We start from the raw sequence: 25322 nt of genomic DNA on the forward strand, positions 1-25322 counted from the left end.
AATTGTGAATGAAATATCGCAGTTTCTAATGGAGAGATTATTAGATAATGAAAATCATGATTCCACAGTCAAAACCATGGATGAATTTGGCTAAACGTCCATTTGAATGGCAAAATGAAGGCAGTTATTACCGGGGGAAAGGCTGTATAAAACAGATGGGAGAAGGGAAAATAGAGAGCAAATAACAGAAATTGCGAGTTATAAATCTACAAGGGACACTGAAGCCATTAGGGGAAAATCCATCCTTTGAAGGGCTAAGGATTAAAAAAGGAATTTATAAACTATATTATTGACTGTAGTAATCCTTGAAAAACTTCAGGTAAATTCCTGGAAGGGGGGGCGGGAGAAACAAGGTAAGATTGCAGAGAAAGTAGATATGTTCAAGAAATATTATTGTTCTGCATTGGAAAGCACTGCCTTACTTAAGGCAAGGAAGTGAGTTCCAATCCCTTAGCAGTGAATGAGGATGGTAAACAGCATCTACAACTGGACCATAAATTTGTGAACACAAGAGTAACAAACCGGCCATTCATATGATTTTGAACCATATGCAAATGGAGAGTTTCACAGGTAAAACCAACCAAAAAAAAAGTAAAGGGCAAATAGAGAACAGTTCTAATCCATGTATAAATTATTAAATATATAAAAAAAGATTTAATTTGTTTATGAACCACTGGGAAATCTGAAATGAAATTAGTTTTAAAAATGCAGGAATGTAGTTCATGCTTGTCAGTAGCATGAATTTTGTAAAACAGACTTTCTGAAAAAAACAACTTCCTCTTGGAAGGAGTTCCGCAAGTTAACAATGCTGGAAAGTCTCAGTGTTTTTAATCTCGCCTCAGATGGAAGCTTAGGACATTTTCCAATTACAAAGACATCACTTTTGAGATGAGGCAACCCCATCTGCATGTAATATTCGAGAAGTGGCCATAGCACTGATAGTATAGAGGCAATAATATTCTTTAGCCTTTTCTTAATGATTCCCAGTATTCTCTTTGAATGCTGCTGCAGTCACCCACAATGAGAACTACCCACAATGACTCCCAGATCTCTCTTTTTGAGTGGTGAGAACTACTTTAAGCCCCAACACTTGTCTGTATATCTGGGATTATGAGTTTGAAAGTGCATTATTTCACACTCATGAGCATCGGAATTCATTGGACACTTTGCTGTGTAGTCACCTAGTTTTGCGAAATCCCTTTGTAGCACTTTGCTTTCGGCTTCGGATTAAGTATCCGGAGCAGTTTTTTATCATCTGCAGATTTCATCACATTATGATCACCTTTCTCCCGATACTGTATAAAGCCCTGTTCCCAGCGCACCACTATTTACCCTCCTTTCCAAAACCTGACTATTTTTTCTGACTCTTTGTTTTGTCTTTTAACTGGTTCCCAATCTATGAGATCCTTCCTCCTTGGCCTCTGGCATCTGGCTTTGCTTAAGGAACTTTGGTGGGGGACAAAGTGTAAAACACTGTAAAAATCAGATCCTTCTAGGTAGGAGTAAATAACTCTGCTTTATTCATGTTTTTTACACCATCCATGATTTTATTGACCTCAGTCATACCCCTCCCCCCCATCCTTAGTCATCTCTTCCTAGCTGAAAAGTCCAAGTCTTCTTAGTCTCTCCTCATACGATAGCTATTCCACATCCTTAATAATTTTGTTGCCCTATTCTGAATTTTCACCAATGCCAATATACATTTTTGAGATGAGGTGACCATATCTGCTTGCAGTATTCAAGATGTGGGCGTACCACGGATTTATAGAGGCAATAAGATATTCTCTGTCTATTTTCTATCCCTTTCTTAATGATTCTGGACATGTGGAACTCCTTGCCAGAGGATGTCATGAAGACCAGGACTTTGACAGGGTTCAAAAAAGAACTAGATCAATTCATGAAGGTTTGTTCCATCGGTACTTATTAGCCAGGATGAGTAGGAATGAACAGTGTCCCTAGTCTCTGGTTGTCAGAGGCTGGGAATGGATGACAGGACACAGATCACTGGATGATTCCCTGTTCTCCCCACTCCCTCTGGGGCGTCTGGCTTTGGCCACTGTCAGAGGACAGGACGCTGGGCTAGATGGATCTTTGGCCACTGGGCCAGTCTGGCTCCTTTTAGGGTCTAACATTCTGTTTGCTTTTCTATAGGCTGCTGCGCACTGAGTGGCTGTTTTCAGAAATCTATGCACAATGACTCCAAGATCTCTCCCTTGAGAGGAAAGAGCTAATTTAAACCCCTTTATTTAGTAGCTGTATTGATAGCTGGGATTCTCTTGTTTGCTTTGGACATAACTACCCTGAGCAGTTTTGTATCATCTGCATATTTTGACACCAAATTGTTTACCCTTTTCCCCAGATTTTTGATGCACATGTAGGATAGGATGGGTCCCTGTAAAGACCACTGGCGGACACCACTAGTTACCTCTCCATTCTCAAAACTGGACACTTATTCCTACACCTTATCTACTAAATATTTTGAAGACTTTGTGGATTTGTTTGCGCAAAATAAAGTCATACTCCCCGATTACCTAAAGATACACATTTTTGCCACCTAGGCTGTGTCTACACTGGCATGAATTTCTGGAAATGCTTAAAACAGAATACTATTCTGTTTTCAGTTTTTCCGGAAAAGGAGCATCTACATTGGCAAGCTGCTTTTCCGGAAAAGCCCTTTTTCCGGAAAAGTGTCTGTGGCCAATGTAGACGCGCTTTTCCGGAAAAGAGCCCCAATCTCCATTTTTGCGATTGGGGCTTTTTTCCGGAAAAGACTACTGGGCTGTCTACACTGGCCCTTTTCTGGAACAGTGTTCTGGAATAAGGACTTATGCCCAAGCGGGAGCAGAATAGTTTTTCTGGAATAGCGGCTGATTTTGTACAGTAGAGCGTCGTTGCTTTTCTGGAAATTCAAGGGCCAGTGTAGACAGCTCGCAGCTTATTCCGGAAAAGCGGCTGATTTTCCGGAATAAGTGGCCCAGTGTAGACACAGCCCTAAAGTACAGTAGAGTCCCGATTATCCTACCTAAACGGGACTGACAGGTGGCCGGATTACCGAAAATGTTGGATGATAAGGACTCTACTGTAGCCGGCACCACTTGGTCCCCATCCCTGCCTGGCCCCGGCCCCTTCCCTCCCTGCAGCTCCCAGGGACGAAGCGGCGCCAGCAGGAGCGGCATCAGCAGTGCCAGGAGAGCGATGGGGCAGCGAGTGGCGCCATTCTCTTGGCCCGTGCCTGAGAGCTGCAGGGAGGGAAGGGGCCAGGGCCAGGCAGGGATGGGGACCAAGCGGCGCTGGCAGGAGGCTCCAGCCCGCAGGAGGCTGCGGGAGCCTCTTCAGCCGGGGAGGCTGCATGCGGCATAGCAGCACAGGGCAGCTATGTCGGATAAAGCGGAATGTCGGATTACCGAACGTCGGATAATCCGGACTCTACTGTAGCTGAATGAGCTGCTTTACACCGGAATACACTGGGTGAAAGGTGTAAATCAGTGTTTTTCAAAGGGGTCCATGAACCCATCCGGAGAAAGCTGCTCCTGGCCCGCACCGGTTTGTTTGCTTCCCAGTTCTGCAGCCACAGAGCCTCGCGGTTCCCATTGGCTGCGGTTCACCGTTTGCAGCCAACAGGAGACATGGGAAGTAGCATAACCTGGACCGAAGCGTCCCGTGGCTCCCCTTGGTTGCAACGGTGAACTGGAGCCAGTGGGAACCACGAGGTTCCGTGGCTGCAGACCACGGACCACTCTGAGGAACAGTTTTAAATACTTGGTTTTGTTTTTCATCGGACTTTGCCAGGTTCACCAGCTATTTTCCTATTTCTTAACCAGTTCTCAGTCCATGAGAGGACCTTCCCTCTTACCCCATGACAACGTACTTTTCCTGAGAGCCTTTGGTGAGGGACCTTGTTTCTGGAAATCTAAGTACTCTAAATCCACTGGACCCCCCTTGTCCTTATACTTGTTGAACCATTCAGAGAATTCGCCGAGATTGGTGAGGGATGGTTTCCCTTTCCAGAAACCATGTTGATTTTCCCCAACAAATTCCCTTCATCTATGTGTCTCACAGTTTGGTTCTCAACTGTAGTGTTAACCAACTTGCTTGGTACTGAAGTTAGACTTACTGGCCTGGAATTGCCAGGATCAATTCTAGAGCTTTTCAACAAAAATTGGCGTCACGTTAGCTACTGTCCAGTCATTCGGTGCAGAAGATGCTTTACAAGAGGGCTATGTCTACACTGGCATGATTTTTTGGAAATGCTTTTAACGGAAAAGTTTTCAGTTAAAAGTATTTTTGGAAAAGCGTGTCTAGATTGGCAGGACGCTTTTCCGCAAAAGCACTTTTTCCAGAAAAGCGTCCGTGGCCAATCTAGACATGATTTTCTGCAAAAAAGCCCCGATTGCCATTTTCGCGATCGGGGCTTTTTTGCAGAAAACACGACTGTGCTGTCTACACTGGCCCTTTTGCGCAAACGTTTTTCAGAAAAAGACTTTTGCCCAAACAGGAGCAGCATAGTATTTCTGCAAAAACACTGACAATCTTACATGAGATTGTCAGTGCTTTTGCGGAAATTCAAGCGGCCAGTGTAGACAGCTGGCAAGTTTTTCCGCAAAAGCAGACGATTTTACGGAAAAACTTGCCAGTCTAGACACAGCCGAGAAGTAAAAAAACACAGTTAGTAGTCGCACAATTTCCCATGCGAGTTCTTTCAGAACTCCTAGGTGAATGCCATCTGGTCCTGGGGACTTGTCACTGTTTAATTTATCATTTTTTCCCCAGAACCTTCTCTAATGACTCTTCAATCTGGGAGAATTCCTCAGATATGTCACCAAAAAAGAATGGCTCCAGTTTGAAAATCTTCCTCACGTCCCCAGCCATGAAAAGCAAAACAAAGAATCCATTTACTTTGTTAGCAGTGACCTTATTGCCTTTGGCTATGTCTAGACTATGGGGCTTTATCAGAATTTGTGTACCTTTTTCCGTTAGTTTTTTTGGAAGAGGCTTTTCTGAAATTTGGCCGAATTTCAGAAAAAAACCCTCTTTTGGAAGAGCCCTTCTTCCTCGTGGAAGGAGGAAGACAAGGCTTGTGAAAGAGCACATCTGCTCTTCTGGGGGAAAAAAGCGGAATAGCAGACACGTTCCCTGGACTCAACGGAGTTTTTCCGAGATATCTCCGGTATCCCAGAAAAACCCTGTAGTCTAGACATAGCCTTCGAGGGCTCCCTTAGCATCTCAGTTATCCACTGTCTCCATTGGCTGTCCTGCTTCTGATGTACTCCATAAAATGTTATTACTTTTTGAGGTTATGATTAGCTGCTCTTCAAATTCTTTGTTGGCGTTCCTCATGATATGCTTACACGTCATTTGGTGGAGTTTATGGTCCTTTCTATTTTCCTAGCTAGGATTTATCCTCTTTTTATAAGATGCCTTTTTATCTCTCTCTGCTTCTTTTACTAGGTTCTTTGGCCACGGGGATACTTCACTGGTTTTCTTGCTACTTTTTTTGTTTGTTTGTTTTGGCCTTTCATTAGGAAACCTCCACCGTGCCCCTGAAATGCAGCCAGCTCTGGGCTAGAGGACACCAGCGGGGGGGATGGAAAAGAAGGACATTTTGGTCCATGATCCTAGAGCAAACCCAGCCCTTTTGCAAGGGCCCTGGGATGTTCAGTGGCTGTGAAGAGCATCAAGGACCCCAGACTGACTCTCTCTCCCATCATCCCCACACTACAGCAGGTCTGGTGGAGCAGGGGGGACCCTCAGCAAGAAACGGTACCTGTGAGTGCTGGGAGGGACGTGTCTTCCCTGGAACCCCCCTCAGGCAGCTGCGTCCCCACCTCTCTCAGCCTGGCACCGGCAGCAGCGTCCCGCGCCGAGAGCCGGCACCGGTGTGCGCACCATTTATAACACAGCTCTGGGCAATCCCAGGAGAGTTTGCTCACCACCGAGGAGAGAAGCAGCATCTGGATGCAAAGAGCATGGAGCCCAGAAATGCTCCAGCCGATGTCTGGTTTCCCATGGCTGTGGAATTTGTTCAGTGTTAGGAGTAAACAGCAATTAAGGGACTTTTCCCCAAGGGAGAGGAGAACACCCGGGCTCTGGGCTGAGTCAGGGAGGAATTGGTTGTTCTGCGCATTGGTTTATATTTAAGAAAACCAGGGATAATGCCTCTGTCTCCACAAGGTCTGATTCCCTGTAAATGCCCAGGAGAGATGCGAAGATAGTAGGGAGACATATGGGAACAGATGACAGAGGGGAGACAGTCACACAAGGCAGGCACGCAGGACACTTGCTCAGGTACCACAGATCAGCAGTTGTCCGAAGTAATTATCATATTGGTCAGCACCTTCCATTGGAGAATCTTGAAAACACCTAGAAAAGGAAAAGCATGACCATATCCCCATTATACAGATAGGTAACCGGAGGCAAGGGGCGACATGACTTGGCCAAGGTCACACAGAGGACAACAGAATGCTGACAGAGATGCCACACGTAGGGGTGCTGCAGCACCCTCAGGTTTCGAGCCTGGTTTCTCTGTGCCAAGGGGCTGGCCCAACGATCCACCCACTGCTGTCTCCATCAGTCCTGGGTTCCAGAACCCGGGCCGCCCACCCAGAGCCTGACAGATACAAGACCCTCCACGATTCCTCCACCCACCGCCCCCATGGCTCTGCATGCCAGGCTACCCCCTCTGTAGGCTCCGCTGCCACTTGGTGTCCTGCTGCTGACTCAGCTGGAGTGAGGTTGCCAGCTCTCCCAGACAGGACCTACCAGATGCCATGTGCAGCAATGGCATCGCGTCCATCCAGCCCAGGAGAGTTGGCAACCCTCAGTGTGACCCCAGCAGGGGCAGTGAGGGGCACAAGCAGGTGTGGGGGCAGCTCAGCACCCCCCACAAATAGTCCCAGCACCACTCCACACAGGGGTGCTGACTTCCCTGCTAGAACCATCGTCTCTCTCCCAGGGACAGAACCCATGTCAAGAAGAACTTGATTAATCGTCTGAGAGAGCCTGTTCCCTGAGTGCGTTCCTCGGGGTGCAGCCTAGACTTGTGGGGGTCTTCGGAATTCGCTGACTCACCAACCTACCCCCTCACACTCTGAGGCTGGGGGCATGCCGCAGTCCCTTAAGACAGGGATCTCCGATCTTTTTAACCACAAGATCATCTTTTCAGTGTAAGTGCAATGTAAGGGTGTGTCGAGACTACAGAGTTTTGTTGACCAAACTATACCTGCATCTACACTACCACCGAGTTCTATCGACATAACGTTGACAGAACGTGGCAGTTTTGTTGAAGGCTTAACGCCTTCAAGGAACTCCTACGAGGAATAACGCCTTTTATCGACAGAGTTCCGTCGACCGAAGGCGTTATTGCACCTACAATGTCCTTTGCAGCTACACTCTCATGTCAACAAAGCGGCTTGCTTTGTCAACAGAACTGGATGTCGTCTAGACGCTCTTTGTCGACAGAAGCTTTGTCGGCCGTATCTGTCATCAAAGCCTCTGTCAACAAAAGCCTGTCGTCTAGACGTACCCTAAGATCTGCCAGAAACCCAAACACTCTTGCCCCGCCGACTTCCCGTCCCTTCTTTGAGGCCCTGCCCCTGCTCCACCCCTTCTCCAACGACTCACGCTGCTCACTCTATCCCCCTTCCTCCCCCATCCTCACTCGCTTCCACCAGGCTGGGGTAGAGGTTTGGGGTGAAGGCTCTGGTCTTGGGACAAAGGGTTTGGGGTGTGGGAGGGGCTCTGGGCAGGATTGGGGTCCAGGAGGCTTTTCAGGGGGCGAGCTCTGGGAAGGAGGTCAGGTGCAGAGGGGCTCACTTCTGGGGCAGGCGGTTAGGTGCAGGAGGAGACTCAGAGCTGGGACAGGGGTTCAGGAAGCAGGCTCTGGCTGGTCACCATTTAACTGAGACAGCTTCTGGGGAGACCCAGCATCCTGGGGACAAGTAGGCATGGGAAAGTGCTGGCCAGACCGGCATCCTGTGGGTGAGAGGGGACCACAGGGTGACTGGGCTTCCCTCTGTGTCATGCACACGCTGTGCCCAGCAGTGGCGGCGTCCTGCAGGGAGAGCACTTGTATCCCTGCCCGCTAGGAGAGAGTGGAGAGGGTGTTGGGGGCAGATGTGTGTAAATGGCCGATGCTCCTTCCTCCCACTGCGCTGTCCCCAGGAGTGGATGCTGCCCGAAGAGTGTGCGCATGCCCGTGTGCCATGTGCGGCACTGCTATGCGTGTGTGTGTGTGTGTGTGTGTGTGTGTGTCCATGTCCACAGCCTCCTTCTAGAGCTGACTTGTGGAGGGAGGGTGTCAAGAGAATGGCCGACCTCTCCAGACACCCCGTGGCCAATAGCACAGGGGCCCTCTGGTGCAGCCTGCTGGGGCCATGTGCCACGGAGTGCTCCCACATGTACAGGCTGCTGCGTGATCCCCAGGCCGAGTGAGGAGCGCTCAGCTGCCTGCCCCCTCCACCCTGTGTGCACAGGAAACGTGATGGCACTCAGCTTAGGTGTCTTCCCTGGCCTCAGACAATGCCTGGGACACGTCCAGAGCACAGGGCACCAGTGCCAGAGTCAGGAGGGTGACTGTGCTCGCTTGTCTGGCTTCTCTGGATAAACAGACTGTTAGAGGGATAGAAAGCTGGCTAAGCTGTCGGGCCCAGCGGGTAGTGATCTACATCTTGATGTCAGGATGGCGGTCGGTTTCCAGCGGAGTGTCCCAAGATTCGGTTCTAGGGCGGATTTTGTTCAATATCTTTATTAATGACCTGGATGAGGGGATGAATTGCACCCTCAGTAAGTTTGTGGATGGCACTAAGTTAGGGGGAGAGGTAGATACACTGGAGGGCAGGGATAGGATCCAGAGTGACCTGGACTAGAGGATTGGGCCAAAAGAAATCTGATGAGGTTCAATAAGGACAAATGTAGAGTCTTGCACTTGGGACGGAAGAATCCCAAACATTGTTACAGGCTGGGGACCGACGGGCTAAGGAGCAGTTCTGCAGAAAAGGACCTGGGGATTCCAGTGGATGAGAAGCTGGATATGAGATAACAGGGCGCCCTTGTAGCCAAGAAGGCTAATGGCATATTAGGGTGCATTAGGAGGGGCATTGCCAGGAGATCCAGAGAAGTGATTATTCCCCTTTATTGGGCTCTGGTGAGCCCACATCTGGAGTATTGTGTCCAGTTCTGCCCCCCCCCCCCCCCCCACTAGAGAAAGGATGTGGATGCATTGGAGAGGGTCCAGCGAAGGGCAACCAAAATGATGAGGGAGCTGGGTCACATGATCTATGAGGAGAGGCTGAGGGATTTGGGCTTGTTTAATGAACAGAAGAGTGAGGGGGGATTTGATAGCAGCCTGCAACTTCCTGAAGGGAGGTTCCATAGAGGCTGGAGAGAGGCTGTTCTCAGTAGTGGCAGATGCAGAACAAGGAGCAATGGGCTCAAGTTGCAGTGGGGGAGGTCTAGGTTGGACGTTAGGAAAAACTATTTCCCTAGGAGGATGGGGAAGCTCTGGGATGGGTTCCCTAGGGAGAGGTGGAATTTCCATCCCTAGAGGTTTCTAAGTCTCAGCTTGACAAAGCCCTGGCTGGGTTGATTGAGTTGGGATTGGTCCTGCTTTGGGCAGGGGGCTGGACTTGATGACTCCTGAGGTTTCTTCCAGCTCTAGGATTCTAGGCTTCCTCCTCTTCCCCCGTGTCTCTGTGCCCTGGGAGGATGACGACGGGCAGAGGGATGGCCTCACAGCCTAGGATGTGGTGTAGGCCCTCATAGCTGGGGCAGGTGTGGGGTTCTGCCCCAGAGTGGGAGCTCTGCTCCTGCACCTTGGCATAGGCCTGCCAGAGCTCCTTAACTTTCATCCACACCTGCACCTGGGTGCGGATGTGCCTCTTGGCAGCCAGGCCATGTGGTCGCAGACATCAGCGTTCCGGAATCTGATGCGGAGATCCTGGAGGTTGGTCTCGTTGCCCCAGACATCAGCAAGGGCCGGGATCTCCGCACCGGACAAGGAAGGAGCGCATCTCTTCCGTCCCTGGGCAGGTTCCTGGGAGCAGGGCCGGGCTGGGTGGGAGCAGCAGGCTCTCATTTCAAGCTAACTACAAGCCGGGGAAGCTTCTGGGTGGCTCAGGGCTGTCGGGGCTGCTGTCTGACACGAGCCCTTCCCCCGAGTGTGACGGGATCAGGTAACAGAAGACCCCTTGGGGTGATTTTTGGGGTGCTGACAAGGCCACTGCCACTCGACTTCCTGCTCACTGGGGCTTCTCCCCGCCCGGTCCTGCTGGGCCAGCTCCCTGGTCTCCCCCAGCCAAGGCCCCGAGCTGAGACATCTTCCCCCCAAGAAGCAGCACAGACACTGAACATCTTCAGGTCCAAAGGGAGGGCAGTTTGGGGCCCAGCTCCCTGGGATACCCCTCCCCAAATGGGATCAAATCCCCCAGTGAATTACTTTGGTGAGTCCCCCCTTAGCAAAGAAAGGGGAACGTGCCCCCTGGTTGCTCCCTCGGCTCGATAGGAAATAAAAGGGATTTTATTCAGTACAAGCCGTAGGACTGAAGTGGTGATAAGTGAGAACAGGCCAAGCAGAGAAGAGTACAGACTCAAAATAACAGGAAATGCTTGGCTAATTCTGCACTGAAACCTCAGAACAAACTCTCCCTAATGCTGTCTCTTTCCAGCAAAGCCTCCAAACCACGGCACTCCGTCACCTTGGGGTCTTGGGGTCCTTCCCTTGGGTGGGCCAGCCAAAGACCCACACCCCTCCTTTCCTATTATTTTTAAAGAATCCCCTTTTGCATGGGAAGTCACCCATGGGTGGACACGTTACTTCCTCAGACCAATCACTGCCATGACTTAACGGAAAAAAGGTGATTTGCATATGACTGCCCAGACACTGAGGCCTCCCTTGATGACTTTCCTTCACCCATTTAAAACCCATAAAGCATTCCCCACTCTATGGGCTCGTCTACATTGGCCCCTTTTCCGGAAGTAGGAAGTAGGAATAAGATCCTCCGGAAAAGGGCGCTTTTTCCGGAGGATCGGGGCCAGTGTAGACGCTCTTTTCCGGCTTTTCTAAAAGCCGGAAAAAAGCGGCGGATATTTTTATTTAAATGCCGCGGGGGATATTTAAATCCCCCGTGGATTTCCCTATTACGGTCTCTGAAATTAACATGCCCCTTCCGGAAAAGGGGCCAGTGTAGACGTAGCCTATATGTCTAATTTTACACACAAGAATGATTCACACACCAAAATCAGATAGACAGACCCAGCGGACCGAGGCATGAAGTCTGGTAGGTTACATGAAGTAATTTGCTCAAATTATTTTGAAAGAACTGCAGCCACTGTCCTTACAGGCACTACTTCGAAATAGCTATGCTGGAAGAGGTGTTATTCCGTGTGGAATCAGGTTTAAAAGCACCAAACTAAGCCACCCATTATTTTGAAATTTTGGAATAATGGATGTTGCTGTGTAGATGCACCCTATGGCTGCGTCTAGATTGGCATGATTTTCCGGAAATGCTTTTAATGGAAAAGTTTTCCGTTAAAAGCATTTTTGGACCAGAGCATCTGGATTGGCGCGGACACTTTTCCGCAGAAAAGCATCCATGGCCAATCTCGACGCGCTTTTCCACAAAAAAGCCCCGATCGCCATTTTCGCCATCGGGGCTTTTTTGCGCAAAACAAATCTGAGCTGTCTACAGTGGCCCTTTTGCGCAAAAGCTTTTTGCAAAAGGGACTTTTGCCTGAATGGGAGCAGAATAGTATTTCTGCAAGAAGCACTGATTTCTTACAGTAGGAGGTCAGTGCTTTTGAGGAAATTCAAGTGGCCAATGTAAACAGCTGGCAAGTTTTTCCGGAAAAACTGGCCAGTCTAGACACAGCTTATATGTTTTCAGATGAAATCCTTAATTATTTGTCCCATTATCTTTCCTCACACAGAAGTTAAGCTGACTGGTCTGTAGACTCGGGTTGTGCTTGTTTCCCTGTTTTAGATGGGCAGTATATTTGCCCTTTCCCTCTATTTTGGAACTTCTCCCAGGTTCAGGATTCCCAGCATACTTAAGGAATGCTCCTTAAGTACCCTGGGATGAATTTCATGAAGCTCTAGTGTCTTGAAGACATCATAGAATCATAGGGCTGGAAGAGACCTCAGCAGGTCATCTAGTCCAAAAGCAGGACCAAACCATCTTAGTCAGGGGTTTGCCATGCGTGACCTTGAAACCTCTAAGGATGGAGATTCCACCCCCTCCCTAGAGAACCCATCCCAGCGCTTCACCACCCGTCTAGGGATACAGCTTTTCCCACTATCCAACCTAGACCTCCCCCACTGCAACTTGTGACCATTGCTCCTTGTTCTATCTTTGTCACCATGAAGATCAGCTTCTCTTCATACTCCTTGGAACTCCCTTCAGGAAGTTGCAGGCTGCTCTCAAATCCCCCCTCACTCTTCTCTTCTGCAGACTAAACAAACCCAAATCCCTCAGCCTCTCCTCATCGGTCCTGTGCTCCAGCCCCCGAATCATTTTGGTCGCCCTCCTCTGGACCCTCTCCAATGCGTCCACATCCTTTCTCTAGTGGGGGTCCGAGTGTTGGATGGAGTACTCCAGATGTGGCCTCCAGATGGGTTTTCAGTCCGTACCCATTGCTGGAACCCCTGTGTGCTACAGGCTGTAGCTGACAAGGAAAGGGAACTGAAAGCCAAAGGATGAATGTTACTGGGGACACTCTGCACTCAGGATTTTTCAGATGAGCTATGGGGCCCACAGGCCGTATGATGCACAATCTCTCCCACCTGCTGCAAAACCCTGCTCCCCATCCTCAGCAGCTTTTAGACGATGTCCCGGCTGCCCTCTCTCCTTCTGTGCCTTGCACTGGCCCGAGGTGTGAGTCCTCGCAGCAGAGTCCTTGCGGTCCTAGCTGTGGTGCAGAGGGGATGAGATGAGGGGGGAAGGAGGTGGAGATTGTGACACGTTGGCACCCCCTATTCACCACTGGCCCAAGGTTACGGTGCAGTGTGAGCAATGGCTGCCTCATGAGCTGCTCTTCTCAACGTCTGACTGAGTGGAACGCCAGCAGGCTGGGAAGCGGCCTGTGCCCTCAGGGAAAGTTGTGGAGTCTGGCTCCATCCAAGCTGCAGAAACAAGGGTGACACGGAGAAACCCTCGCTCCCCCTTCCAGGTACAATCGTCAGAAGGCCAAAGGCTATTGACGGCTGAGTGGGTGAACACACCCAAGCCCAAGGTAGGTGCACGTCCACTGTCCATTGTGGAAGTGGCATAGGGGGTAGGAACACATTCTCCTCAGAGTTCTGACAATGGCTGAACAACGCCGCTCCGGGGGCCTGGACTAGGGCCTGGCAGGTCTTTGGCAGTCGCCTCTCTACTGGGGGTTCAGGCACTGGCTGGCAGAGCCCCCAGGAGCACACATGGCGCAGCCCCTGTCTGTGGATGTTGGGGTGAGGCCGCGTGGAGGACTTGGCAGCTCGTCACATGACAGCGCAAGAGGGAACCCAGCCTGGAGAGACCGAGGCCCCAGCTGTACCTCTGTTGCAGGCGGGTCCCATCACAGACGTGGCCCCTAGAGAGAGGTGAGGCAGAGTTGTTGGCAGAAAACACACAGAAGGGGCTGAAGAGCAGAAGTGGAGATGTGGAGCCGGCTTGCTGGGAGACCCGGGTCAGCCATTGAAATGGAGCCAGGGCCAGGCACGAGGAAAACGAAGCGGTGGGGCCGTACTTAGATGTGCATTTACAATCAGAGCTAGAGAGGAGGCAATGCCAGGAATTAACGAGATGTGAACAGACCCATTCCCCAGGCTGTCACATGGACACATCACACTAAGGCCTGGAAGGGGTTTATTGTCTCCTGCGCTGCCTAGCAGTGATTACAGGAATGCCCACCAGCATGTCAACAGTCCACTCTGAACGGACGTCTGTTGGAGAGCCAGAGCACCAGCACAAAACTTCAGGTCAGTTTATGAGAAAAGAGCCGGAGCAGCCTCTTCCGGATCTGTTTGGTCCTCACCCCGTAGATGATGGGGCTTAGCATGGGGGGAACCAGGAGGTACACGTTGCCAATGAGACCAGGGAAATCCAATGCCAGATTCTGGCCAAAGCGCTGTGTGAAGGAGGAGAAAAAACCAGGGAAGTAAAAGGCCAAGATGGCGCAGAGGTGGGAGCCGCAGGTCCCAAAAGCCTTGAGCCGGGTTTCCTTTGTGGGGAGTCTGAAGATGGCCCTGAGGATCTGGATATAAGACATGACAATAAAAAGCAAGTCCAGACCTTTCCCACTGAATAGCTCAAAGAGGCCGTAGTAATTACTGATGCGGATGTCGGCGCAGGCCAGCTTCACCACGGCCAAGTGCTCGCAGTGCGTGTGGGGGATGATGTTGGTTCTGCAATATGGCCACTGTCTCACCAGGAAGGGATAGGGCAGTGAGAGCATGGCAGCCCGCAGCACTGCAGCCAGGCCGATCTTGGCCACCACGGTGTTTCTCAGGATGGTGGAATGTCTCAGGGGATGGCAGATGGCCACGTAGCGATCATAAGCCATGGCCATGAAGATCCCAGACTCCATCACTGAGAAGCAGTGAACAAAAAATAGCTGGGTGAGGCAGGCAGTGAATGTGATCTCCCTGGAATTGAACCAGAAGATGCTCAGCATTTTGGGTAGGGTGGATGTGGACAGGACCAGGTCAGTGACAGCCAGCATGCAGAGGAAATAGTACATGGGCTCATGGAGGCTTGGCTCAAACTTCACAATGAAGAGGATGCTGAGGTTGCCCAAGAGCACTATGATGTACATGATGCAGGCAGGGATGGCGAGCCAGCCATAGGCCGCCTCCAGGCCAGGGATGCCCAGCAGGATGAAGGTGGAGGGGTTGGTGAAGTCGGTGGTGTTGGAATCTGACATTGAATCGGGGAGGAGGTGACTGACCCTCATGCCGAACAGTGTCTCCTATTCAAAACTCACATTTTTCCAACTTCCTGTAGGTGCCCAGGGTGTTAGGTGATGGTCAGAGCCCAAATGCCTGGATGGAGAGACAAAGTGAATGTCAGACTCCACATGCCCTGCCGGGGGCTGTTCCATTAATCAGATAAATGAATTATCAACAGTTGACCCTACTCAGGCCTATTCCATACTCAATGGCGCGCCCGGTGTCAGTAATTGGTACACGTCATTGTGCGTGAAACCATACTTGGCACCACCCGGACACCTGAATGTTGGTACCAGTTATCCTTCCTTGCTCCGTATTGCAATGAAAACCCAGGCTGGAGAGTCCATGCTGGAGGGATTTCCTCATTCACCTGGTAGCTCGAAATTTCAGAATGGAAGAAACCAAACCTTTGCCAAGACACATTCCAGGGGGAACCCGTCAAACTAGAACACACCTCCGGGAGGAGAGCTGGGCGTCATGGATAGCACCTCCACAGAGATACCCCCTCATTCCCTGGATGGGGTTCTGTTGTCTGCTTTGGACTTAGCAATCTTGAGCCCTTCGGTATCATCTGCATACTTTGCCACCTCACGCTTTACCCTTTCTTTTGAATACGGAGGATAGGATGGGTCCCAGTCAAGACCACGGCGGGACGTCACTAGTTACCTCTCTCCATTCTGAAAACTGACCCTGATTCCTTTTCATAGAATCATAGAATAATAGGACTGGAAGGGATATCGAGAGGTCATCGAGTCCAGTCCCCCGCCCTCAAGGCAGGACCAAGCTCCACCTACACCATCCCTGACAGATGTCTATCTAACCTGTTCTTAAATATCTCCAGAGAGGGAGATTTCACCACCTCCCTTGGCAATTTTTTCCAATATTTGACCACCCTGACAGTTAGGAATTTTTTCCTAATGTCCAATCTAAACCTCCCCTGCTGCACTTTAAGCCCATTACTCCTTGTCCTGTCCTCAGTAACCAAGAGGAACAAATTTTCTCCTCCTTGTGACACCCTTTTAGATATTTGAAAGCCGCTATCATGTCCCCCCTTAATCTTCTTTTTTCCAAACTAAACAAGCCCAGTTCATGAAGCCTGGCTTCATAGGTCATGTTCTCTAAACCTTTAATCATTCTTGTCGCTCTTCTCTGTACCCTTTCCAATTTCTCCACATCTTTCTTGAAATGTGGCGCCCAGAACTGGACACAGTACTCCAGCTGAGGCCTACGTCTTTCCTACGTCTTAACCAGTTCTCAGTCCATGAGAGGACCTTCCCTCGGATCCCATGACAGCTTCCTTTCCTTTTGCCTTCGGTGAGGGACTTGGTCAAAAGACTCCTGGAAATCTAAGTCCACTATATCCACTGGATCCCCCTTGTCCACGTGCTTGTTTAACCCCCCAGAGAATTTTACTAAACTAGCCAGGCATGACTTCCTGCGGGAGAAACCCTGTTGACTTTTCCCCCAGCAAATTCTGTTCATCTGTGTGTCTGACAATTCTGTTCTTTACTATAGTTTCAACTGATTTGACTGGTACTGAAGTTAGACTTACTGGCCTATAATAGCCAGGGAACATTCTAGAGCTATTTTTTTAAAGTGACATCACATTAGCATCTTCCAGTCATTTTGTACAGGAGATGATTTTTAAAGGACAGGTTCTTTCAGAACCCTTGGGTGAATGCCATCTGGTCCACATGACTTGTTACTGCTTAATTTATCAATTTGATCCAAAACCGCCTGTAATGACATCTCAATCTAGGACAGTTCCTCAGATTTCTCACCTAAAAAATGGCTCAGATTTGGGAATCTCCCCAACATTCTCAGCCGTGAAAACCGATGCAAAGAATTTAGTTTCTCTGCAATGACCTTATTGTCCGCGATGCTCCTCTAGCATCTCCATCATCCAGTGGACCCCCTGGTTGCCTCACAAGCTTCCTGCTTCTGATGTAAATAAAATGGTATTACTTTCGGAGGTTTTGGCTAGCTCTTCAAATTCCATTTTGGCCTTCCAAATTGTATTTACACTACGTTTCACAGAGTCTATGCTCCTTTCGGTTTTCCTAGCTAGGATTTAACTTCCACTTTTTAAATGACGCCCTTTTATCTCTCACGTCTGCTTTTACTTGGCTTTTTAGCCACAGGCTACGTCTAGACTGCCATGATTTTCCACAAATGCTTTTAATGGAAATGTTTTTCCGTTAAAAGCGTTTGGGGAACAGAGCGTCTAGATTGGCACAGACGCTTTTGCGCAAAAGCACTTTTTGCAGAAAAGCGTCCGTGCCAATCTAGACGTGGTTTTGCGCAAGAAAGCCCCGATCGCCATTTGCGCAAGAGGGCTTTTGACCGAACGGGAGCAGCACGGTATTTCCGCAAGAAGCACTGATTTCTTAAATGAGAGCGTCAGTGTTCTTGCAGAAATTCAAGCAGCCGGTGTAGACAGCCGGCAAGTTTTTCTGCAAAAGCAGCTGCTTTTGCCAGTCTAGACGCAGCCACAGTGTTTAATTTGGGGTATACATTTAAGTTGGGCCTTTCATCATGCAACCTCCCCTGTGCCACTGAAATGCAGCCAGCTCTGGGCTACAGGCCCTCCGCAGGGGGGATAAAGCGGGACATTTTGGTCCATGATACCACAGCGAACCCCTCCCTTTCGCAAGGGCCCCAGGATGTGCAGCGTTTGGGCCGTCAGCTGGAGGAGAGGGATAGAGAAGAGGGACATGCTGTTCCATGATACTGAGCAAACTCACCCCTTTGCAAGCGCATAAGAGACAGTACCTGTGAGTGCTGAGAGGGACGTGTCTTCCCTGGGAACACCCTCAGGCAGCCGCGTCCCCACCTCTCTCAGCCCAGTCGGCAGCAGCGTCCCACGCCGAGAGCCGGCACCGGGCCGGGCACTGGTTATAACAGCTCTGGGCCGTCCCAGGGGGGTTCCCTCTGTGGCCTGGGGAGACGTGGCATCTGGATACAAGCAGCGTGGAGACCAAAAATACTCTGGCCAACGTCTGATTTCCCCTGGCTGTGCAATATGATCAGCTTTAGGAGTAAACTAATTAAGGGCTTGAGTTGCTTGGGGAGTGGGGAACCACCCACCCTGGGAGAGGGGAACTCCTGGGCTCTGGGCTGAGTCGGGGGAACTGGCTGCTCTGCACATTTATTTATATTGAAAAATGACAGTTAATTAGTAAGAAAACCCGGGGGAAGGCCTCTGTCTGGTTCCCCCCAACTGCCCAGGGCATACGGGAGGACTGCAGACAGAGCCATCGTGAGAAGGATGGTGGAGGGGAGACAGAAGCACAGCACAGGACGGTTGCTAAGATATCAGCCATTCTCAGCAGCGACTAGCACACTACTCCGCAGCACTTTTCACTGAGCAATCTTGAAAACACCCAGCAAAGGAAAGCCATGACCCCATTATACAGACAGGTAAACTGAGGCAAGGGGAGACATGACTTGGCCAAGGTCACACAGGGAGAATCCAGGAAGAGGTGCAGGTTGTAGGGCTGCGGGGGCTGCTGCAGCACCCACATACTTGGCACCTGGTTTCCCCATGCCAAGCAGCTGTCCCTATTACCGCCCCATTGGCAGCTCCACCAGCCCTGAGCTCCAGATTTGAGCAGCCGCTCTGAGGACCTCCCAGATTCAGCTCCATTCGGGGCCCCTCTGCCTTCTGTCCCTCTGGGCTCCGTCGCCTGGGATCCAGGCCACCAGCCCTGAAGGCTCCACTGGCCCTCGGGATCCCACAGTTGATCCAGGGCCCTCCAGCTGTGCTTAGGTGGCCAACTTTCCCAGCCAGAGGTCCAAGATGCCATGTGCTGCCTTGGCATCCAAGCCACCTGCTCCGGGAGAGATGGCACCTTTGGGCTATGTCTAGACTGCAGGCTTCTTTCGAAAGAGCCTCTTTCGAAAGAGAGCATCTAGACTGCACGGAGAAATTTCGAAAAAGTGGCTTGCTCTTTCGAAAGCATCTTTCGAAAGAGCCTCTTTCAAAAGAGAGCGTCTAGACTGCACGGAGAAATTTCGAAAAAGTGGCTTGCTTTTTCGAAAGAAAGCATCTAGTGAGTCTGGATGCTCTCTTTTGAAGAAGCCCTATTTACATTGAAGAACGCCTTCTTTCGAAAGAGGAACTTTTGAAAGAAGGCGTTCTTCCTCGTAAATTGAGGTTTACCGCCATCGAAAGAAAAGCCGCGTTCTTTCGAATTAATTTCGAAAGAACGCGGCTTGAGTCTGGACGCAGGGGAAGTTTTTTCGGGAAAAGGCTACTTTTCCCGAAAAAACCCCTGAGTCTGGACACAGCCTTGGTGTGCCCCCAGCCAACGGTGGGGAGACACACAAACAGGTGTGGGTGCAGCTCGCCCCCTCACCCTACAAGTAGCTCCAGCGCCACTGCTCACGGGAGTCCTGACTTCCCTGCCAGGACCGTGGTCTCTCTCTCAGGGGCTGAACCCATGACAAGAGGGAACTGGACTTATGGCCCATGGGAGGGACTTCCTTGGGGTGCAACCTTGCAGTGGGGTTCTCCTGAGCTCTCTGACATCCCAGCCTGCCCCCTTCTCACACTCCGAGGCTGGGACAAGCCCAGGTCCTCTCACATACACAGCCAGACACCCACAAGTTCACACCCACCCAGAGTACAGAGATGTTCTCGCCAGCCTCTCCGGAACCCACAGGAGAGAGGCGGCGTCCAATTCCCTCCGGCTCCCCTGCCCCATCTCGCTCTGCTCAGAAGCCTAAACCACCTGGACGGCTTCAATAATCTTCCCTCCCTTAGCGTGGGGAGGACAAGCATCGACCCCTGTCACGGAGCATGATTCCCAGTCCCGGTCCCGTTTCCTAACACACAACGTTGTCGGTAAAGGGAAATGGGCGTGTTAAGGGAAGGGTTTGTGTAACCACTAGCAGATGCGCCTGGGGTTGCTCAGGCCCATAACCAAAGGCTGTGTCTAGACTAGCAAGTTTTTCTGCAAAATCATCTCCTTTTGTGCAAAACCTTGCCAGCTCTGTACACTGGCCGCTTGAATTTCCGCAAGAACACTGACGATCTCATGTAAGATTCATAGAATCATAGGACTGGAAGGGACCTCGAGAGGTCATTGAGTCCAGCCCCCCGCCCTCAAGGCAGGACCAAGCTCCATCTACACCATCCCTGACAGATGTCTATCTAACCTGTTCTTAAATATCTCCAGAGAGGGAGATTCCACCACCTCCCTTGGCAATTTATTCCAATATTTGACCACCCTGACAGTTAGGAATTTTTTCCTAATGTCCAATCTAAACCTCCCCTGCTGCACTTTAAGCCCATTACTCCTTGTCCTGTCCTCAGAAACCAAGAGGAACAAATTTCCTCCTTCCTCCTTGTGACACCCTTTTAGATATTTGAAAACCGCTATCATGTCCCCCCTTAATCTTCTTTTTTCCAAACTAAACAAGCCCAGTTCATGAAGCCTGGCTTCATAGGTCATGTTCTCTAGACCTTTAATCATTCTTGTCGCTCTTCTCTGGACCCTTTCCAATTTCTCCACATCTTTCTTGAAATGTGGCGCCCAGAACTGGACACAGTACTCCAGCTGAGGCCTAACTAGTGCAGAGTAGAGCGGCAGAATGACTTCATGAGTTTTGCTTACAACACACCTGTTGATACAACCTAGAATCATATTTGCTTTTTTTGCAACAGCATCACACTGTTGACTCATATTCAACTTGTGGTCCACTATGACCCCTAGATCCCTTTCCACCATGCTCCTTCCTAGACAGTCGCTTCCCATCTTGTATGTATGGAACTGATTGTTCCTGCCTAAGTGGAGCACTTTGCATTTCTCTTTATTAAACCTCATCCTGTTTACCTCTGACCATTTCTCTAACTTGCTAAGGTCATTTTGAATTATGTCCCTATCCTCCAAAGAAGTTGCAACCCCACCCAGTTTGGTATCATCTGCAAACTTAATAAGCGTACTCTCTATCCCAATATCTACATCATTGATGAAGATATTGAACAGTACGGGTCCCAAAACAGACCCTTGAGGAGCTCCACTTGTTATCCCTTTCCAGCAGGATATAGAACCGTTAACAACAACTCTCTGACTACGGTTATCCAGCCAATTATGCACCCACCTTATTGTGGCCCTATCTAAGTTATATTTGCCTAGTTTATCAATAAGAATATCATGCGAGACCGTCTCAAATGCCTTACTAAAGTCTAGGTATATGACATCCACCGCTTCTCCCTTATCCACAAGGCTTGTTATCCTATCAAAGAAAGCTATCAGATTAGTTTGGCATGACTTGTTCTTCACAAACCCATGCTGGCTATTCCCTATTCCCTAGTTTATCAGTGTTCTTGCAGAAATACTATTCTGCTCCCGTTTGGGCAAAAGCCCTCTTGCGCAAATGATTTGTGCAAGAGGGCCAGTGTAGACAGCACAGATTTGTTTTCCACAAAAAATGGCGATCGGGGCTTTTTTGCAGAAAACTGCGTCTAGATTGGCCACGGACGCTTTTCTGCAAAGAGTGCTTTTGCAGAAAAGCATCCTGGCAATCTAGACGCAATTTTTCCAAAAATGCTTTTAACAGAAAACTTTTCCATTAAAAGCATTTCCGGAAAATCATGCCAGTCTAGACGTAGCCACTGTTTTTCTCAAAGGACAACAGAGGCTGGCGCGAGAGTTCAGGGTGGTGGAGGGGGATGGGTGGGCGGCTTAGGGCAGGGTGTCGGGAGCTGTGGAGGGACTCAAGGGGGCTCAAGGAAGGGAGCGAGGGGCTCAGGGCAGAGGGGAGAGGCTCAGGTTTGGGGGAGGGGTGCAGAAGTCAAGGCCGCTGGGAGGTGCAAGACTCAGGGCAGAGGGCTGAGGGGTGAAGGCTCACAGGGGCCATTCACGGTGGCGAGGGTGACGCTGCTCTGGTGGCAACTCATCCCAGCGGGTCGGGGCACCGCTCACCTGCCAGCGCCCCCCACACGCTTGCCCCTGCCGGTTTGCAGGCTGGCTGAGGGGGGCTCAGGCTTTGGGGATGCTGCCCCTTCCAGCGACCTCCTTCCAGGGTGTGTAGGCTCTCGGGTGGGGGGGAGGATCTGGGGGCTGCCCCTGCAGATTTTCCAGGGGGGCAGGATCCAGGGGCTGCCTCCCCTGCAACCTCTCTTGGGGGGTGGATTCCTGGGGCTGACCTGGCCTGCAGCATCACCCCTCCCCCACTGACTACAGGCTGTATGGGGGGGGAGACTCTAAAGGCTACTCCCCCTTGTGGGCCCCCTCACCTCTTGCAGGCTGTCTGGGAGGGCAGGCTCCAGGGGCTGCCCAACACCCCCCCCATATCCTGCCTGGCTCTCCCTCCAATGGCCCCCCAAGGCCTGCAGACTCTCCATATAGGGGCAGACTCCAGGTTTGGGGTGTGGGGGCTCCTTACTGGTGTGCTGGCAGGCGTGGTGGTGGAGCTCCAGCCCGGCCGGCTACTCTCCCAGGGGGCGTCTACCGCACAAGGTTTAACTCGAAATAAACGACGCAAATTGCGCTACGTCCATTGCGTCGCTTTTTTCGAACTCGCTTCTTTCAAACTTGGGAGCGTCTACACAGCACTCATTGCTCCAGACAGCCCTCTTCCTCCAACTCCCCTTGCCCCTCGGCCAGCCGGAGTGAGCCGTCCTCCAGCTGGACAGGATTTCGACATTCTCTCGAAATCCCTGCCTGCTGCGTAGACACGGACTGGGGGATTTCGATATGTAGATGTGCAGACGTACCCATCTGGGAACGATCCCAGAAGGATTAAAGAAAACTTAGACTGGCCGCTCGCTCTGGCAAGAACTGAATTATCCATCGCCGGGGGTGTGAACCCCGCATTTTGTTTAATGTCTTTATGGGCCCCGCTTTTCTGCCAGTCTGTACAGTCGCTGGCTGGTTAAGAACTTAAGAACGGCCGTACTGGGTCAGACCAAAAGTCCATCTAGAGTTCGACAGGGTCCTGTCTTCCGGCTGTCGCCAATGCCAGGTGCCCAGAAGCAACGAACAGAAAAGGGGATCATCAAGTGAGTCCTCCCTTTTCAGTCAGGGTGCGTTTACACTGCCCCCGCAACTCGAAATCAGATACGCCATTTCGCTACACAAATTGAAGCCTAATCCGAACTAGCTACTCTGTGTCGTGTGTAGCCGGGATTTAAAAATTCAAATCCCGAGCTTCATTTGCAAGTGCGGTATGCCTACATTACCCTCCTAGTTCGAATTAGGAGGGTAGTGTAGACATACCCTGGGATGCTCTATGGGGTACAGGGGGCAGAGCTAAGCCAGTCCATGGCTCCTGAACCCCAGCCCTTCCCCTTCCTGGCTCCCCACGAGTCAGCTGGGCATATGGGGGGCAGCATGGTTCATAGTGTTGGGGTACGGCTGGGCCACGGCTCCCGAACCCCCAACTGGTGGGGACCAGGGCTGGGTAGGGGGCCTGGCCCTGGTGCGCTGGGTGGCAGATGTGCAGCCCCATCCAAAGGCGGCTGCCGTGGCGGCCCGCTGGGGTCTCTCTGCAGCATGGCTCTTCCCTGTGCTCTGCTGTGGGGAGGAACACCATCCGATTCCAGGCACCTCCTGCGTTCCTGCCGCCACCCAACCCCGATGGTCAGAGGAGGCTGCACGACGAACGTGGGGGTCCTAGCGCTTATGGCTTACGAGAGCGTAGGACAAATGGACAAACAGAGGCACAGACAGACGGACAAACACAGAGGGTACGTCTAGACTACCGGGTTTTGTCGACAGAAGTTTTGTCGACAGTATCTGTCGACAAAACTTCTGTCGACAAAGAGCATCCAGACACATTGAGTTCTGTCGACAAAGCAAGCTGCTTTTTCGACAGAACCCTGTAGTCTAGACGCAACCCTACAGGCAATAACACCTTCTGTCCACAGAACTCTGTCGACAGAAGGCGTTATGCCTCATAAAATGAGGTTTACCAGCGTCGACAAAACTGCTGAGTTCTGTTGACGTTATGTCGACAGAACTCAGCGGTAGTGTAGACGCTGGTATAGTTTTGTCGATACAAGTCCACTTTTGTCGACAAAACTCAGTAGTCTAGACACACCCAGAGAGAGAGAGCGCTGTGTCTGCATCTCTCTCTGGAGTCTGCTGCAACCCCCTGGAGATTCGACCTGTTCCTTCATCCCTTTCCCTCGGCCCCCTTTTCTCTGGCCTCACCTCTGCTCACCCCTCTGGTCCCAGGGGGCCTTGAGAATCTGTTGGTCCATTTTAGGAAAACATATAAACCAGATGCAAGAAGCATGGAAGGGCAGATTTGAAGTGATTACGAGGACTAGCGTCCAGATCAGTCAGTTAACTAAAAAGTTCAACAGAAACCTGTCCAAACACTGTACCGTAGCAGGGTTTGCATCCAGCTGTGTCTCACCTCGATGGTAGAAACAACTCACCAACCTTCCCTACGCAGGCTAGAAACCCCATCAGCCTGGGAGCACAGCCCCCGCTCTGGCCAGGGGGGACGTTATCGGGGTGTGAACGTACCAATTGTGATTGCAACCACTGCTCTATGCTTTCAGAAAATCTTGGACAAAGTGGGCCAAGTGCGGTGTCCGGTGTCCATAGAAAACGTACAACTCACTGGTTCCGTTTATACTACATTGGGCTGTATCATTCTTGTACTTGAAGCCAGCTGTTCCATGCAAGCGCTGGGCCATATTCATGATGGTTGGTGGTGATTAGACACCTTATATAATGGAGACCAGGGAAAATGAGAAATCAGAGGCTAACATGGGGAAACAAGCTACTGAGACAAGAACAATGATTCAGATCTGTCTGAAAGTCCTCAAGTCACCAGGGACTCGGAAATGCAGCCTAGAACACTCAGGCTGTGTCTACACTGGGCCACTTATTCCGGATAATCAGCCGCTTTTCCGGAATAAGCTGCGAGCTGTCTACACTGGCCCTTGAATTTCCGGAAAGGCAACGACGCTCTACTGTACAAAATCAGCTGCTATTCTGGAAAAACTATTCTGCTCCCGCTCGGGCATAAGTCCTTATTCCGGAACACTGTTCCGGAAAAGGGCCAGTGTAGACAGCCCCGTAGTCTTTTCTGGAAAAGCGCGTCTACTTTGGCCACAAATGCTTTTCCAGAAAAAGGGCTTTTCCAGAAAAGCAGCCTGCCAATGTAGATGCTCCTTTTCCGGAAAAACTAAAAACAGAATAATATTCCGTTTTAAGCAGTTCCGGAAATTCATGCCAGTGTAGACACAGCCTCAGGGTATGTCTACACTACAGCACTAATTCGAACTAACTTAATTTGAATTAGTTAATTTGAACTAAGCTAATTCGAATTAGTGCATCTAGACCTAAAAACTAATTCAAATTAGCGTTTTGCTAATTCAAAATAGCATGTCCACATTAAGTGGACCCTGAACCGGGGTTAAGGCTGGCCGGAAGCAGTGCCA

The 25322-nt window shown here is 50.6% G+C and overlaps 1 protein-coding gene across 1 annotated transcript; it reads right to left on the minus strand.

The window, feature by feature from the left end:
• Positions 1 to 13944: 13944 nt before the first annotated feature.
• Positions 13945 to 14892, minus strand: LOC102455220 (olfactory receptor 51E1-like). The gene has a single exon (XM_006117161.3). It carries the CDS (start codon positions 14890 to 14892, stop codon positions 13945 to 13947), a length of 948 nt encoding a protein of 315 aa, XP_006117223.3.
• Between the last annotated feature and the right edge of the window lie 10430 nt (positions 14893 to 25322).

This window comes from Pelodiscus sinensis, chromosome 1 (assembly GCF_049634645.1).
Source record: "Pelodiscus sinensis isolate JC-2024 chromosome 1, ASM4963464v1, whole genome shotgun sequence".
NCBI lineage: Eukaryota > Metazoa > Chordata > Testudines > Trionychidae > Pelodiscus > Pelodiscus sinensis.

Coding starts and splice junctions, on each gene's coding strand:
- LOC102455220 (XM_006117161.3), bottom strand. CDS start 14,892: ATGTCAGATTCCAACACCACCGACTTCACCAACCCCTCCACCTTCATC.